Source organism: Carassius auratus, chromosome 24, assembly GCF_003368295.1.
Source record: "Carassius auratus strain Wakin chromosome 24, ASM336829v1, whole genome shotgun sequence".
NCBI lineage: Eukaryota > Metazoa > Chordata > Actinopteri > Cypriniformes > Cyprinidae > Carassius > Carassius auratus.
In genome coordinates this window covers 18,250,039-18,267,355 of record NC_039266.1, presented here as the reverse complement: position 1 = coordinate 18,267,355, position 17,317 = coordinate 18,250,039, and the positions used below count along the sequence as shown (strand labels likewise).

The window sequence follows — 17,317 nt, the reverse complement described above, 5'->3', positions numbered from 1 at the left end:
GTACACACACACACAGACACAGACATTAGCAGTCATTAATTGGAGGTTTAAAAATTCATAAATACAAATGTTCCTGGATTTGAAGGCAGCATTATGATAACTGGGAAAATGCAATGATAAAAAAGGAAGCATAAGCTCGCTCATAAGATGAAGATGAGAATGAAGAGAGAGAAGCACCTGGTAATGATGCTGCCACTTAGTGGTGTTCCACTGTTCTACATTGAGACAGAGTTCACACAATGAGACGACTGATCAATACCTTATTCACATTATAAATTCATTTTAACACAGATAAAAACCTATAAATCAATAAATATTAAACTTTTTACTCTACATATAGTTTCTCATTTTTCAGAAAAAAAAAAATAAAATCTTGAATCCTGAAGATTTTGCAATACATTATAGCTCTTTGGGAAGACGAAAAAGTAAAACAATAAAAAAGATCCATCTTTATGTTCAATCGAAGCATAACGTGAAGAAAGAACAGCCAGTTATACATGGAGACGCTTTACATTGGACTGCTTTGTAGGCACATAGGAGTGTATTTCTGTTCTCTACTGGCTTGGAGCTTTTCAGTCATTTGTTGGTATTCCTTTGAATGTCTTTCCCTGTCAAAGTCTCTTCTTGGATCACAAATAAATAAATATTCCTTTGTGAGTGCACTTTAATCTAACCATTTGAGACAAACCAGCGCTTTGACTGTTTCCTGATCCTAGAGTCTGTCACCTCAACAGTGTAAACACGCTGCAAACTTCATTTCATCACAGTTTAGAGCCAGTTCAGATTGCACACAGATCTACATGTAGCTGCAGACAGGGCTAGTGCGCTACAGCACTGAAACATCTTGAAGAATGAGTCCCAAAGGGGAAAGAAGCAGGGTGTGAAAACAGCCAATATCCCATCCAACAGCACAGGGCAATACCATATTTTGATGCAATGAAGAAATGACTTACAAACTCATGGCCAAAAATTTGGTCGGTGAGCTAATCGACTTATATCTGAAACTTTGTGTCAATTTCCCTGAATTTAATTAAATTTTGAATGGAAATAAGCATTTAATTTCAGTTGTCAATTTCATAATTTAATAAAAATAATAATTTAATTATATATATATATATATATATATATATATATATATATATATATATATATATATATATATATCCCAAGGTTTCTGATCCCCTGGGGATTTCAAACAGAATTATCTGGCTCATTGTTTTGCAATGTGTCAATTCTTCTTGCAAATGTGTATAAATCCCCTCATTTGTTGATTGAGAAGGCACTGTCTGCGCTATCTCGCAGGATTCCTTCTGGATGGGGTGGCACAATGCTTTCGGGGCCGTGGGCCCCTGCTGAAAAAGCTGTTTACAGGCCTGTCACCGCGATCCCTTTTGTTTCCTGTCAACGTCTCGCTGCGATCTCCCCGGACGATGCGGTAGCGTGCAAATCAGATAAACAGGGCATGACAATCCCACTATGTATCTCTGGAGATAAGCGTGCAACACACAAAACAACCGGTCCTTCCTTTAAAGTGGAAATCTGAAAATAAGAGAGATTTCATCGGATAGCATCAGGGAAGAGACTGCAATCAATTACCGCAGCATACATGGCAGGGAGCTATGATCTTAATCGGAGATGAGTAGCTGGGTGGGATTGTGGGTGGGTGTGTGAGAACACCTCCGGGGCAGTGCAGACACAGGGAGGGGCGTCATCAATAATAGTGCAGGTAAGGAGGACTCAGGCAAGGTCAGGACAAATATGTTTCCCCATGAGCAGACAAACTGCCACACGCACACAGAAATAGCTCGCGGCGTAACCTCAGTCCGATTCTGGCATTCCGTCTCAGGCCCAGATTCATCCGCGACGCTCCATCCAGGCACCCGGAAGGGTCTTTTAAAATGCGGTCTGGGGTTGTGTTGGATAATCTGCTCCCTGAGAGACAGTCGTTCATCTATCAAACCCCATGCACGTCCTCCAGGATAGACAAACAAGACACAGAGAGAGCGGCCGATCGCTTGCCCTTTTTCTGACTCAGTCTGTCTGCTTTTTTCCCCTCTGTTTCCTATCTCTCGTGCGCAATCGCTGAGCCGTTCATTCCTCGCCTTCTTCTACGTACGTGGAGGGGAACCAGCCCACCTGTGGATGAGACAGAACAGAAGGAATGAGTGATTAGAGGAGAAGGTTGCGGGGGGTATTACAGGGGATTTGCGTCACTTCATTGCCTGGATAACCTTGAGGATGCGCCTGCTGCAAGAGGATGGGAGGAGGGTCGGCACTGGATTGTTTAAGCGTTTCCAGTGGCTGCACACTGGCCTGAGCAATAATATCCAGCAGGACAGTATGACAGAGCTGTTTTTCTTTGATTGGCCAAATCAAGGAGGGAGAGAGAGGAAGATGGAGCGAAGGAAACTATGTTATAGATTCTTGTCCTGTTCCTGCTATGGTCTATGTCAGCCTAAATAGGTGTCATGCTAAATTTCTCACTTAAAATGAAAAACTCACAATGATATATATATATAAAGATATAGACACACACACACATACACATATATACACATATATATATATATATATATATATATATATATATATATATATATATATATATATATATATATATATATATATATATATATATATATATATATATATGTATGTATGTATGTATGTATGTATATGAAGTATGAGTTTATTTGCAAAAGGAGATAACATTTTAAAAATCATGTTTTTTGTTATGTTATCATGTTTTTATAATGTTTAATTTTGTTGTTTACTGATTTGAATGAGAATTGGAATACACAATGAAAAAATTTGATTTTTGAAAATTGTTAAAAAGGGAGTTATCGGTTTCTGCAAACTAACTCTAAATATAATATATATATTAAATAATATTACTTGCTAAAAACAATATTATTAATAATACAGAGAAATTGTTTAAGTCATATCAACAATATATATATATATATATATATATATATATATATATATATATATATATATATATATATATATATATATATATATATATATATATTATTATTTTTTTTTTTTTTAATTGTTAGATACAATTTTAACTGCTTTTATTGTATTATTATTTACTTTTGAAATATTATTAAAATATTATTAAAATGTAATATATATATATATATATCATTATTTATATATAAATGCACCTAAAAATATTCCAAGACTATCATTGGTCATTTTGCCAAATCAGCTAAATCTATATTAGTAGCTGGATTAGTAACAATAGCATATTATAAAATATAAAGTCAGCATAATTAGCTAAACAATGTAGAATACTGTACAACAAACCAAACATATATTAAATCAACTAATGGGTCCATTCTTATTGTTGAGCCCTGCATTTGATATTCAAAATACTATATATGTGAAGCTGGAATTTGAACCTATTAGATTTTACTTTAGGTTGGACCGTCCATCACCAGGCAACAAAAATAGAAACCAAGCATCCATCAAAACATAATTTCAAACACCACTCTTGACAATCACAGCTGGTTAGGACAAAACGCAGATTAACAAGGGAGAGATGTGATTTATTGGTTGACGTTTTATCGTGTCACACCTCGCTCACGCACACGGAGGCATCACATGAATACAAAAGCCACAAAAGGCAGTTCTGTCCATTTCTGAAGGAGGCAGGGGAACCGTTCAAAGCACTGATCCCAAAATCTATTACTGGCATCCATAAAACAGCCCTGAACGTTTTATTCACTAAATTACACTTACAGCCTCCCTGATGAAACCATTATAAGACGGCTCAAGAGGCTCAAAAAAACATTTGACAGTCCGATGCGCTTTGAGTACAAATAAGATTTTGGGCTCAGTATGAAATAATGCAGCTTAATTTCATAGCGATGCCACATTCTCTGTGCGCTTTCAGTTTTCTGTCATTCTTAGCAGGACGTCTGTCTTCTCAAATCAGAGAAGAGAAGCATGATATGAACAGACAGTACTTTTTACATTTATTTACAGTAAGCAGCTGTTCTGTGACTGTGCACTGAAAGCACTTTCTATTTTAAAATAGACATTATACATTATATTGTATTTACATATTTAAAAACATTTAAATATACCTTCATTAAATATTAAATCTGTTGAATTAATATTGTAAAGCTAATTATATTTAGCAATTCACAAGATGTACCGAAATGTGAAATATTGTATCCCTGACCTTCTGTTTCCAATGTGACAAATGAATTGGAAGTAAAACATTTATCATTTTAACCATTAAAAACAATTGTGGGTGGTAAGATTTTTGATATTTTTTTCAAAGTAGTCTCTTATGCTTTAATCGTTTATTTGATATTTGTTCAAACATAAGTAAGAATTGTAATATTGTAAATATTATTACAGTTGAAATGTTCTTTTTTATATATCTTTTATAATGTAATTTATTCCTGTGATACAACGCAGAATTTTCTGCAAAATTACTCCAGTCTTCAGTCACATGATTATTGAGGAATCATTCTAATATGCTGATTGCTGCTCAAGTAACATTTCTTATTATTATTCATGTTGAAAAGAGTTGTGCTGCTTAGTATTTTTGAGGAAACTGGATAGATGATAACTAGCTTGAGCACATTAACAAATAGAAAGTTTCAAAGAACAGCTTTTATTTGCTATAAAAAATATTTTGTGACATTATAAAATGTCTTTACTGTCAATTTTAGTCAATTTAATGCATCCATGCTGAATAAAAGCATTAATTTCTTAAAAAAAAAAAAAAAAATCTGTAGTGTATTACCTAACAAATAAGGAGTACCGTATTTTCCGGACTATAAGTTGCACTTTTTTTCATAGTTTAGCTGGTCCTGCGACTTATTCATCAAAATTAATTTGACATGAACCAAGAGAAATGAACCGAAAGAAATTAACTAAAAAAATAAAATTATATTTTTAATTAGAAATTAAAAAACATTACCGTCTACAGCCACCAGAGGGCGCTGAAAACAGAGCGCCCTCTCGCAGCTGTAAACAGTAATGTTTTCTCTTGGTGCTTGGTTCTAAATAAATCCGACTTGTAGTCCGGTGCGACTTGTATATGTTTTTTCCTCGTCATGACGTATTTTTGGACTGATGCGACTTATACTCAGGTGTGACTTATAGTCCGAAAAATACAGTATTTTATTTTTAGATTTTATTTTTTTATTTTTTTTATTTACTTTAAAATGCAAAAAGCTTTGGCAACACTTTAGTATAGGGTCCAATTCTCACTAACAAATAGTTGCTTATTAGCATGCCTATTATTAACATAATACCAGTATATAAGTGCTTATAAAGTACATATAATGCATGACATCCATAATCCTACCCAATACCCTAAACTTAACAACTACCTTATAAACTAATAAAAAGCAGCAAATTAGGAGTTAATTGAGACAAAAGTCATAGTTAATGGTTAGTTAATAGTGAGAATTGGACCTTAAAAAAAAACGTGACCAAAGCTTTTTTTTTTCAGTGACGATGTTATACGACACGATCAACTAAAAATGCCATAACATAACACATCTATGATTGTTTAATATGCGTCACATACTATTTATGCAGTGTATAATATGCAGTATGCAGTAAGCTAGTATGCATCCTATTAGAAACACACTCACCCGTCCACTGACTTCACCCTTCCACCAGCCTTTGGCTCCAGTTTTGCTGTAGATCTTCACCACATCACCCTCCTGCAGAGACAGTTCCCGCATGTCCCGAGAGCAGAAGTCGTAGCGGGCGATCGCCACACCCATCACCTTAGGAGCGAACACTGTAGAGACAAGAAAAAAAGAGTGAAGCAAACATCACAGGACATAAAAAGGAAGATGAGAATCGGACGAAATTAACCAGACAAACAAAGAGAGGATGGATGCAGTGGAGTCAGGCTGCACTGTCTCCCTAAGGACTCTTGTAATCACCGCACTCCTTCATGTGTTTGCCTGCCTTAGCACATCCACTCTAAATAAATGATTCTCGTGAATCTGGGACGGGTCCAATCACAGCTGAAGTGGCTGTTTTGATTATGTCTTGAGATGTGTCAACAGCATAATCTGCTGGGTTAATTACATTTCAGACGACTTTTCCCTCAAAAACACATCATGTTCCTTCTAGCAGCTCACTGACGTTTTGTTGGACCCGTTTGACGGGTTTCTTTCTAAATGCGGTGGGCTGAGGGAAATACGTGGTGGCGGATTCAAATGAGCCTTTGTTTTATCGGACTTCAGAGGCTCTGAGGACTTTGTGAACGGCAGCCAGAGAAGCTAGGCCTCCCGCCAGACGTGTGTTGATGAGATCCGCCTCGGTGCCAGGACGCTTTCTCTTCAGCTGTTTTAAAATGAGCAAGACTTGTACAGACAGAGAACTGACTGCCAGTTAGCTTCCGTCATGCTCAAAGTGAGAAGTTTGTAAAGGAGAGAGAGAGATGTCACAAAGTTAGCCAGACTTCTTCCTTTTCATCACGGCTCCCCTCACAAAAAAACGCCCGTAATGACGGATCTAATAAGCTAACTGCCTGAAATGAGATAATGATGAGTCCTACTGTCATTCAGTCAGTATCGTGTGGCTGACAAAGGACATATGCGTTAGAGAAGATGATAGCGGCTGTGAGATGATCTATAAACAGACACGCACAATGAGATGGGAGGCGGGGTTAAATGCAGGGGGTGGTGTATATACATGGCAGCCTCAGATCTCCTGCGACCTTGACAAAACGACACCAATGGACAAAGAAAACGTGTACCTGTACCTGACCAGAATGGGGCGGTAGAGGGGGGGACAAAGCTGTAGCCGGCGGGAGTTAGAAAAGACAGCCCGCAGAGCAACGGGGCTGAGGTGGGCGGAGGCATGGGCGTGGTGGGGCGAGGTGGAGTGAGGTAAGGGTGGGGGCAAGGGGTAAAGAGAAGAAAAGCAAAAGAAAAAGCATGTTTAAGTCAAATGCCACATTTGCAAGCAAACAGAGCATATTGTAAACAAATGCTAACTTCTTGCACCAGCACTTGCCCTTGCCTTGTTTAGACTGTCAGTCCAAATCAGATCGTACTTGTTTTTTTTGTTTTTTATTTGAGCGTAAAGATGCATGATTAATTGTTAAAAGATGGCAATCTTGATTCGAACTACCACACAATATTATTCCAAAATACAAACATTCAAAGAAGTACTTGAAGGAAGGTGTATAGTTTATAGATTAAAAAAAATTTTCAATCAACAGTTGATGCTTTAAATAAAGATTATATTGATACGCTATTGCACCAGTAGGTGGACTGTTAAAAAATGCATTTGTCATTAAATCATTCGTCCAGTAATGACACAAGTGAAGTGTTTATGTCTGAGTCATTGAATCTTTCATCCAATCATGTTTTTTAATAATGCATTCAAATGAATTACCGTATTTTCCGCACTATAAGGCGCACCGGATTATAAGGCGCATAGAATAGAAGATACTGCAGTCAAATGTTTGACTGGGTTTGCGTAATGCATCCACTAGATGGAGCTGTGCTGAAGTGAAAGTCAACATTTTGACAGGCGCACTGTAATTTTTTTTTGAAAATTAAAGGCTTTTATGTGTGCCTTATAGTGCAGAAAACACGGTATATATTACCGACAACAGAACAAAATAACTTACTAATAATTTACTAGAGGGTTTGGCAAAATGTTAATTGCTGCAGTCTGTTTAAAAAAAAAAAAAAAAAAACAGACTGCAGCAATTAACATTTTGCCAAACCTTCTAGTAAATTATTAGTAAGTTATTTTGTTCTGTTGTCTATTCAGAATCATGGGAGAATCAAGATTTATCTACTGTAAATAAAAAATAACATGAAACCTCTTTGAATATTGAGACTGATGGCCAGAGCGGAGAATAAAGCAGCACCAAATCTGTTCTAAACACTTGCAATACACAATGTGGGCATTCAATTATTTAAATCAGATCCCAATTGGAAACAGAAATAATCAGATTTTAAATGACAGTGTGAACATCTTCAACATTTGTGCCGTTGTCTAATAAGGCACTGCAGTTTAGCGAGGTGGCTGCATACTATCATGCTGTAAGACAATATCTGTATTGCTATGATGCTGTTGTTGTTGTTTTTTGGTGTGGGCACTGGGCATACCAACACAACGTAATTTTCCTAGAAACCATTGCAGACGTTTCAGAAAACGAAAGAGCACCACAAATCAGTTGCGATACACAATGTAGATATTTCATTATTTTGATCAGATTCCGATCAGATACTGAAATATACAGATCTGGAAAGACGTTGTGAACACAGCCTAAGAGATTCCCACCAGTAGAACACAAATGTCAGCTCTGGAATATGTCTATTCATATCCCGTTCCGCAGAGAACTATCGGTAAGGTTGGTGTTTACTAAAACTCCAGGAGCGTCTGTGCTCGACTGTGGCAGTGAAGCGAGTTCCCCTTGCCATCTGATGCTCCATCTGACCGGCTCGGCCCAGAGCGTCATGGACCTCCAGTGTGTCAGGAACACAATATGTTTGGAGGCAGTGTAACTCAGTATAACTAACAACACGTCAATGAACATTGAACAATATGATAATTAGGAGTGTATATGGAGCGTCAGGCTTAACTCATGTTTTAGCATGTGTTCCTGGCCTACTTTTTAAAAGGTTCCACATTTTTGGAGCATAATGACTAAAAAATAGCACCTCTAGAGCAATTTTAATTTAATAAAAATAGCGCAAAAATAATAATAATTTCATAGGTGGAGCTTCCTTAAACAATGACTGTTGTTTTTTCTTTGAAATAATGTGGACTATGGAACATCCAAAGTAAGATATAAAAACATATTAAGAATTTTAATTGGGTCAATTTTAAATTCATGATTGATTTTCCTATTCCTGTAATTTTCCTCTTGACTCGTCTGTTTGTTCTCTAGCAAGCGGTTCAACTCTGACTGGGTTCAGAAGCATCTCATGTCTTTCTTAAACACCTGTTCAAAGTTTTGAAGGGACAACCCAAGCTGAGGCTAACCGAGCTCATGAATTTATGCAGGAGCACATGCTGTGTGTCTCCAAAAGGCCTCGTCTCTGACCACTACCCAACCTGTGATGTCCGAGCCGCTAACGCGCACTTGAGATTCCACCCACGTCACTCCGGGAGAACCAAACACCCATCCGCCCACTACCCTGCAAACTCTGCCAGACTCAAACCTCCTGTCTACAGCACATCGTTATCCATAACGTAAATATTCAAGGTTATGGATTTGCCGTCCAAGCCGCGTGCCTCGCTTCACATTCGATGGAATATAAGTAGAAACGCATCAGAGCTGACAGCATCTCCAGCGCTGGCTGGATATAAATAAAAATGAGGAAGGAAGGGGCAACCATCAAGCAATTTGTTCTCCCTTCACCTGCGAATTAAACCCACGGTTATTTCTGTGTCCAACAGGAACATTTGAGGTCACACTGTACAGACTGCTTCCGTTCTGCAATGCTGATTTTTTTCTCTTGCTATACGCTGCCTACGCAGGTTCAAGTTTACACTTAAGAGTAGATGCCCCTGATGCTCTGTATGTGGTGTTCCCCGTCTGCTAGCATGGTTTAAAGGTCTCGTGCAGAGGTTTACATGAAAGACTTGTGTGCCTCTGGCAGTCTTCTCAAAAACAATTCCATGGAATTTGCATTTATTGGCATATAAGCAGACACTGAGATGTAAAAAGAAATTAACAGAAGCTGTGCTGCATGGAAATGGACCTTGGAGAAACAAGGAGAAAAAACAGCAGCAATGCATAATGGGAGATCCATTCATTGGTTAGAGTTGCTTTGTTAAAGCAGTGAAGTGTTTGAGTGACGTCCCCCCAGCTTCTCAATCTGCCAACATTTCCCAATTGCGACGGGACCCTCGCTGTGACATATGGAGCTACAATAAAATCTCATCTAAGCACTGATTGTAATGCGCCATAAACTCTCAGATCAGGCTGTAAGCACAGCTCAGTAGTTCAGGGTTTTACTAATAGCCCATGTTTTTTAACCAGGTTTTTAACTCTTTCCCATAACTGGAGAACAACAGAGGTTTCTAAGGAGCTTTTTATTATCACAAAGCCATGAACAGACAGAAGATGTCTTAAACTTCTTTGGACAGAATCCACTGACGTGAATGTTTAGCTAACGGTGCAAGCATATAAATACAGTTTTTAACTCAAAAATGAGTCCTACAGACTTTTCATTTATGCTTATGTATATAAACAATGTATAATTCACTAAAATAAATTCACCTCTTCAAATCTCATCACATGGGGAAGGCAATTATTTCAAATAAAAATTAAGAAAATAATCAAAAAGTATGGGGTAGGGTTAGGGTTGGTGTAGAGAGGGCTTATACTGTCCCAATATGGTAGCATCCATTTAATTATTTGAATTAAATTTGTAATTTACACTCAATACCTTATTTTTACATACTGTTTTATAATGTACTACAATACTGAGGTGCATATAATTGCCTCTATTTGCGATAAGAAGCATAAATAGCAAAAAGTACCGCTATTTTAGTGTAAATAGAATCGTGCTATTTGCACTTAAATAGCATTACTAAAAGAATAATGCAATTTGCACTTAGTGTAAATATTGCTTATTGCAACAGCCACTACCATATTATAGATAGATAGATAGATAGATAGATAGATAGATAGATAGATAGATAGATAGATAGATAGATAGATAGATAGATAGATAGATAGATAGATAGATAGATAGATAGATAGATAGATAGATAGATAGATGGCATAAATAGGGCATAGAAATCTCATTTGTTATGACCTCAAGATTGAGAAACTCTGCTATTTCCTTGTGACATTTATGTTACAACACGTATTTGCATTCTGACATCTCTGAAACATAAAATGTGAAATCAAAGCAGGAATCAAGCATACTTAGAAGTATTTGTGCTCATACTAGTTCATGTTCAATTCATGAATTGTACCTTCTGGTTAGGAAAAACACTAAGAGAAATCATATTGCTAAACATCAAGACACCTGAGAACACGAGTGAAGATCTTGTCTCAAATCCGCATCAAAGAGCTCAAAGACTTTCAGTGAAGAAACACTGCTACCATAGCAACTGCCCTGGTGACCATAGCTACTGTCCATCACAACAATATCACGTGTTTTGAACTATTGAACACAAAATCAAGAACATCATAAATCACTGTTTATACTCGAACTGAGATTAAACAAACACCCTGAGGCTTTTGTGATAAATATAACCAGCGCATGTTTTGTTATTTCGGAGTTGTTCGTGTGAATCTGCAACTAGCAATCTCTGTTTTTGTGAGCAGGGTACGTACTGTTGGCTCCATTCTCCGGCTCTCGGTAGGCGAACTGCAGCGTGGTATCAAGTGTCCTGAATCCTTCCCGCAGAGAGTTATGTTTGTAATACTCGATCAGCTCCTGCATTAAACAAACCCATACGCTCAACATTTTGTCAGTTCGCATAAAAGGGTAAATATCTACAGCCATTAAAAGGGAAAATAAAAAATAAATATATGAACGGATTCAATATGACTCCAGCATTCGCAATCCAATAATGTTATTTAACTGGCATTTGCGAGATCGAATCTAAAAGCGCTTTCAAAAAGAAGCTGACAAAAGACATTTGATTTTTCTGCAGAATAGAGACATTAAGCAGCGTGGTTTCCTAATGCCCTTTAGAAGGCAAACAGATGACAAAACAAAAGGCATCATAGAAATGATACAAAGAGATTCCAAACCTAATAAGCCGGTATAATGCAAACATTTATCTTTATTGCGCTGACCTTAAAAACATATGAGCGTAACATTTACTTTTCACTCTATATGATAAAGACGTTTTAATAATATTCTGGCACAAAACATTAGCACTTACTAAAATGCTTCTGAACTTCCTGTTTTCTGCAATGTGGAAGAGTCCGTCCTTTGTTAAGATCTTGATGTGTTTCACGTCGTTGTTGTACCTGTGGGCCATGAATAAATGATGAGAGTAATTTTCTGGTGATCATTGCGATCGATGCAGCCTATCCCCTATGGGGAGCTGCCATAGTAATGCATGGGGCAAAGAGCTATTCATGCAGGGAGAAGGGGTCGATAGCGAGGGGTGGGGCGTCTCCATTAGTCCTTGGATTAAAAGTTACGAGCTCACATTTTTTAGAGAGAAAGAGCACAGGACCATCTAAAATCACTGGGGGAAAAAAATGCAATCTCACGTAGCAGCTTTTTACTTTAGGCCTTGCGCTTGAACACACACCCCATAGAGTTGTTCTACTGTCGTCTGGCTTTTGTTGTTGTTGTTAATTATTAATATTGTCGCGGGCGGAATATTGCTCTTATGAAACTTTTTCTCAAATCACCCATACTACTTTTTACTAATTATTTGTTGTTTCTAATTACATGGTGACATAACCAAGTATGCAGTTCTAACTCACTTGATGCTGATGGCATATTCGTTAAACTCTCGGCTTCTGTGACGGACCAGGTACGTGCTGCTCGTCCTGTTGAGCAGTGCTTCCTCTGCCTGCAGCCTCTCCATCGGGCCTGCAAACCTGAACGAAAGGTCAGAGGTCAGAGGTCAGAGGTCAGAAGTGAAGACGTGATGGGCAATATATGAGGTTAATAGCTAACGCAATTATAGTGCTGACCTGAGGTTGCACCCAAAATGTCACATGTATTCACATTAAAAGAGAATGGGTATTTTTCACATAAGAGCAATATATATATATATATATATATATATATATATATATATATATATATATATATATATATATATATTTTTTTTTTTTTTTTTTTTTTTTTTTTTATGGGGTAAGTGTGAAAATACAGTTTACAAATTTTATGGTAGTAGAAATCCTTTATGGATTTAATTTATATTAATATTATTTGTGTTATGAATTTAATTTATATTAAAATTTATAGCAAGACATTTGTATATTTGGTGAGATTCTCAGTTTTATTGAATTATAATTATATACTGTATTTAATTACATATATAACATACAGAAATGCAATGTATTTATATTATAATGAAGTATTAGATTAATATTAGAAAAAATAAATAAATAAATAAAAAAAAGGTAGATGGCAATAGTATTCTGGTAGTGAGAATAAAGATCATACCAAGGCTGAGAAGAGTAGTCAACAGGTTTGGGCACCTAAAAAATAAAAAGGGGATAAATAAAGAGGTGAGAAATGGGATTAAATAAAGAAAGTAGAGCACACATATGTGCGCTTTTGTTCTTGAAATTTCACTCAACCTGATTTTCATTCAGTATTTTTAACTCACATCTCGACAATGCAGCTCATATTAGCGCTAAAATCTGCCCCAGTTACTGTATCTTTTTACAACCACAACTTTCTCATAAAGATAACCTTGCATATTTTTTTTCTTAAAATGACTTGAACATAATTATGATTGTAAATCTTCTTGCAGATAATAGCAGGGCATGTGGACAGAATGTGATAACACGCTATTCACCACATAGACCAGTGTTGCAGTAAATAAACACACAATCACCCACAATACATCTGTCATTCAAACACAGCCCTGAAGTCGTGCTTGCATTCCTAAACCATTTGAAAACAACATGCACACAAGGACATGTCTACCTTGCCTTGATCATATTTGTTTTGTTTGGCAGAGAATAGAGAATCGTTTTAGCATTATAATATAATCTTGTATTTGTACTCACACATGGGCATGGCTTCACTGCGTCGCTTGGAAAGAAGCCAACCTCCTTAGTTGCCAGGACTCTACCCTGAAACCATGGCAGATAATTACATTACGTTCAGCTGGGCAACTCCTCCTCAATAATTCAGTAACAATTAGTACTTAACACGACACGCAACAAATTTACAGCCGAGAGTTCATCAGAGCTGAAAAAGTCTTAGGAGAATACACCAGGAATACCAGAAGAATGAGGAAACAATATGATGCATCCAGCAGTCAGTTTTTAATGATTTATTATTTAGTTTAAAAAATAAAAAGATGAAGAGAATCCTAATTTGAATACTATCCATTCTAAATAGTATATAAATAGTATTGTTTTGGATGTTTGTTTTTCTTTGTTTTGTTTTTTTAATTGCATTTGTAAGGAACGTTATGCTGTCGCTGAATAATTGTATCAAAAATGAACATTTGCTGAAAATTTACTCCGACTTTAGATGTAGATGAATTTGTTTCTTCATTAGAACAGCATTTTATCATTTGTTCAAAAAATTTATCCTGCAGTGAATGGGTGCCGTCAGAGTGAGAGTCTGAACAGCTGATAAAAACATCACAATAATCCACATGACTCCAGTACATAAATTAACATCTTGCTTACAGATTATTGTGTTGTTTTTATCAGCAGTTTAAACTCTCATTCTGATGGCACCCATTCACTGCAGAGGACCCACTTTGATGTGATGTAATGCTACATTTCTCCAAATCTGCTCTGATGAAGAAACAAATTCATCTACAACTTAAATTATTCCATTAGATAATTGAAATGTAAGGTGATAGATTTAGAAGGTAGATGTTAACCTGCAAAAAGCATGTCAAAATTCAATTTATTAAATCGATAGTACATTGAAAATCAGATACACTTAATGCAATCTGCATGTTTATCTAATTGACAAATAATTTATATACAGCTACTTCTAAAAATAAAATGATCGTCCCGTCACCGATAAAACAACAATTGATGGTTCTCCAGCCCATGGTGCCAGTAAATTTCAGATCTTTCTCCTCCTCCTCAGACGTTCTTTCAGGGAGACGTAGAAAGTGCATTTCTCTCTCATCTACCTTTTCCTTAAACAAATTTGATTTGTAAGTGGATCCTTAAGCAAACCCTCCCACCCCCAACCCCAATGCATTTAGTGCATTGACATTTTATGAGCACCACACGATGCCGCCCCACTATTGGTTGTTGCTCAGATAAGGGCCTAATAATGATTAAACTCATAACCCTGTTAGATCAAACAGATGGCAACCAAAGGCCTAAATGAAATTACATTGAGTGATTGCGTTTGTCTAGGCACCAGAGCGGTAATAATTGTCTCCGGGTTACCAGGGCTCTGATCGTCCTTTGCTCCGTCCAGAGCTGCCGCGGGACGCCAGATATTATGAGGTCTCAGGTGACACGAGCGGGTGTAATTTTGCATGAGTTCAAATTGAATAAATCCATTTCCGGGTGCATGGGACAGCTGGGCGTTCAGAGCCTGCAGCGGACGGCGGTCTTAGAATGAGGCAGAACGAGATTAACATGTTAAAACAGGGATGTGGAGAAGCGTCCTGGACAGCTGGACTCGTATGATGGAGAGGGATGTAGGGGCATTCGAGTGTGTGCCAGGCTCTGCCAATTCTCTTGGTCTCTGGACAATCATTGGCTGCTTTCCTCATTTCCTTGGCGCGTAAATAACCAGAGCAAGAGGAGTGGGCATTAAGATGGACTGCATTGGCTTTTGTGTCCCATCCCAGAAGGACATTTGATTGCTCAAAAGTTGCACTTTTCATAGTTCAAGAAAGATAATCCCTCAATTGTTTCAACTTTGTCTCAGGTGTGCCTCCTTAAGAGTATTAAATGTTGACTCATACAAATGAGACAGAGATGAAACTATTTGTAGAATTTGATAGGACGTGCTCAATTAATTTATTTTGTTCTTGTAAATCTGTGCAATAGTTTGTGACACTGGAGACTTGTCTTATATATATATATATATATATATATATATATATATATATATATATATATATATATATATATATATATATATATATATATATATATATATATATAGGTTAATTTACCAGGAAGAGAAGAACTGTAAACTAAATGCATATCTGCTAAAGGTTAAGGAGCACAATAGGACAAAAAGACACTTACGTATATGTTGTGGTTTACAGGAAAAAGATTAGCATTGTTCTCCAAGAAAGAGTTAATCATTACTCTGAATCTACTTCTGTGATTTTCTTTAGTGTGGCTCATGCCAGAGAACTGCATGTGCACCAACACCTCCGATCAAATGACAATGTGACAAATGAAATCTGTCATCAAGCGCGTGTCTGCTCTCTGGGCGTTGTGCTGGTCCGTGTTGTTTTTGTATGGCTATGAAACCTAGCTCACATGAGCTTTCTTGTGTTGACAAAGGGTTGGATTAGTTAGCATTTCACAGCGAGTCACGCTTAGCAAAGCATAACAACACAGCCGCTCGGCCTTTGCCACAAACACGAGAGGCAATCAATTAGCAGCTGAATGCATGCTAGCGTTATTCCTGCAGGGCTGTATGAATCGAAATGTTTATGAGGAGCGAGTTTAAGATGTAAAACTCTCTCACCTTCCACCAACTGCTACGGATGTTTGCCTCCATCACCTCGATGACATCACCAACCTGGATGTTGAGAGGTGGGCCACAGAGGGGGCTTGGAACCCCATAGTAATTACGGATGACCGTCATCTTAGGGAGACCTAAAAAAGGTAAAAAGGTTAAAATAGTGTGTGTGTGTGTGTGTGTGTATTTGTGTGTTCAACTATATCGCCAACAAGCATGCTGAACTTTGACAGAGTGTCATTACTGCATGTTTTGACACTCTGCCACATAAAGAACAGGTTTATGTACTGTACGTGACGCTGTGATCATAAATCACAGGTGACAGCAGAATCACGTCAATCCATCATAAAAATGTCAGCAAGCTCATGTTTTGTCTCGAAAGTTCATGCAGTCATGCATGCAGGGCATTCATGCAGACATACTGCTCCACAACCTCCTGAACCTAGCATTCAAATCACTGCTGGCCTTGTTTGCACCATTACTTGATCATTTTAATGAATGAAATTTAATTGTTTAATATATATAAACAATTAAATAGATTAAGCTTATATCTAGCATATAAAGTTAATTAAATATAAAACAAAAATATTTGTGTTTATAAAATAATCAAAATGTATGCTATCAAATAGCATATAAAGTAAGTTTACTCAAATAAAACAAAAGAATAAACTAGAATTAAAAGTTAGTGAACTAACTTTGATGTTGGCTTGGCCATCTTGGCCATGGAGCAAAAGAGCCAAAGTACTTGTGTGCCCAACATTGAGTTGCCCCGATGCAAAATTAATACACATAATAATGCCATAAAAAAATACACCTGCAACAGTCTTTTTCCATGCTCCCTTGCTGTTTTCTTTTTTTAATAAAAAGCCTGGGCTATGATAACAGCTATGACAGGGTTGTCTAGCTGGATGTGAAATAAGTCATGCCTATTTTTCTCGTGTATGTATTTCACAGTCCTGCCACCGTCGCGTTGTGGGCAACGACACACAAGATTACTGAAACAATGCATTTTA

At 37.1% G+C, this 17,317-nt stretch overlaps 1 protein-coding gene across 1 annotated transcript in view; it reads right to left on the bottom strand.

Annotated features, from left to right (window-relative positions):
* Window positions 1-2,051: 2,051 nt before the first annotated feature.
* LOC113042508 (guanine nucleotide exchange factor VAV3-like) overlaps window positions 2,052-17,317 on the bottom strand; it is a 70,723-nt gene continuing 55,457 nt past the window's right edge. The window contains exons 20-27 of the mRNA XM_026201407.1: window positions 16,311-16,441; window positions 13,685-13,750; window positions 13,113-13,147; window positions 12,422-12,538; window positions 11,866-11,953; window positions 11,309-11,411; window positions 5,628-5,779; window positions 2,052-2,136 (exon numbers count right to left, since the gene is read on the bottom strand). Of these exons, the coding sequence (XP_026057192.1) occupies window positions 2,092-2,136; window positions 5,628-5,779; window positions 11,309-11,411; window positions 11,866-11,953; window positions 12,422-12,538; window positions 13,113-13,147; window positions 13,685-13,750; window positions 16,311-16,441 (737 nt within the window). The 3' untranslated portion in view covers window positions 2,052-2,091. The remainder of the gene's footprint in view (window positions 2,137-5,627; window positions 5,780-11,308; window positions 11,412-11,865; window positions 11,954-12,421; window positions 12,539-13,112; window positions 13,148-13,684; window positions 13,751-16,310; window positions 16,442-17,317) is intronic.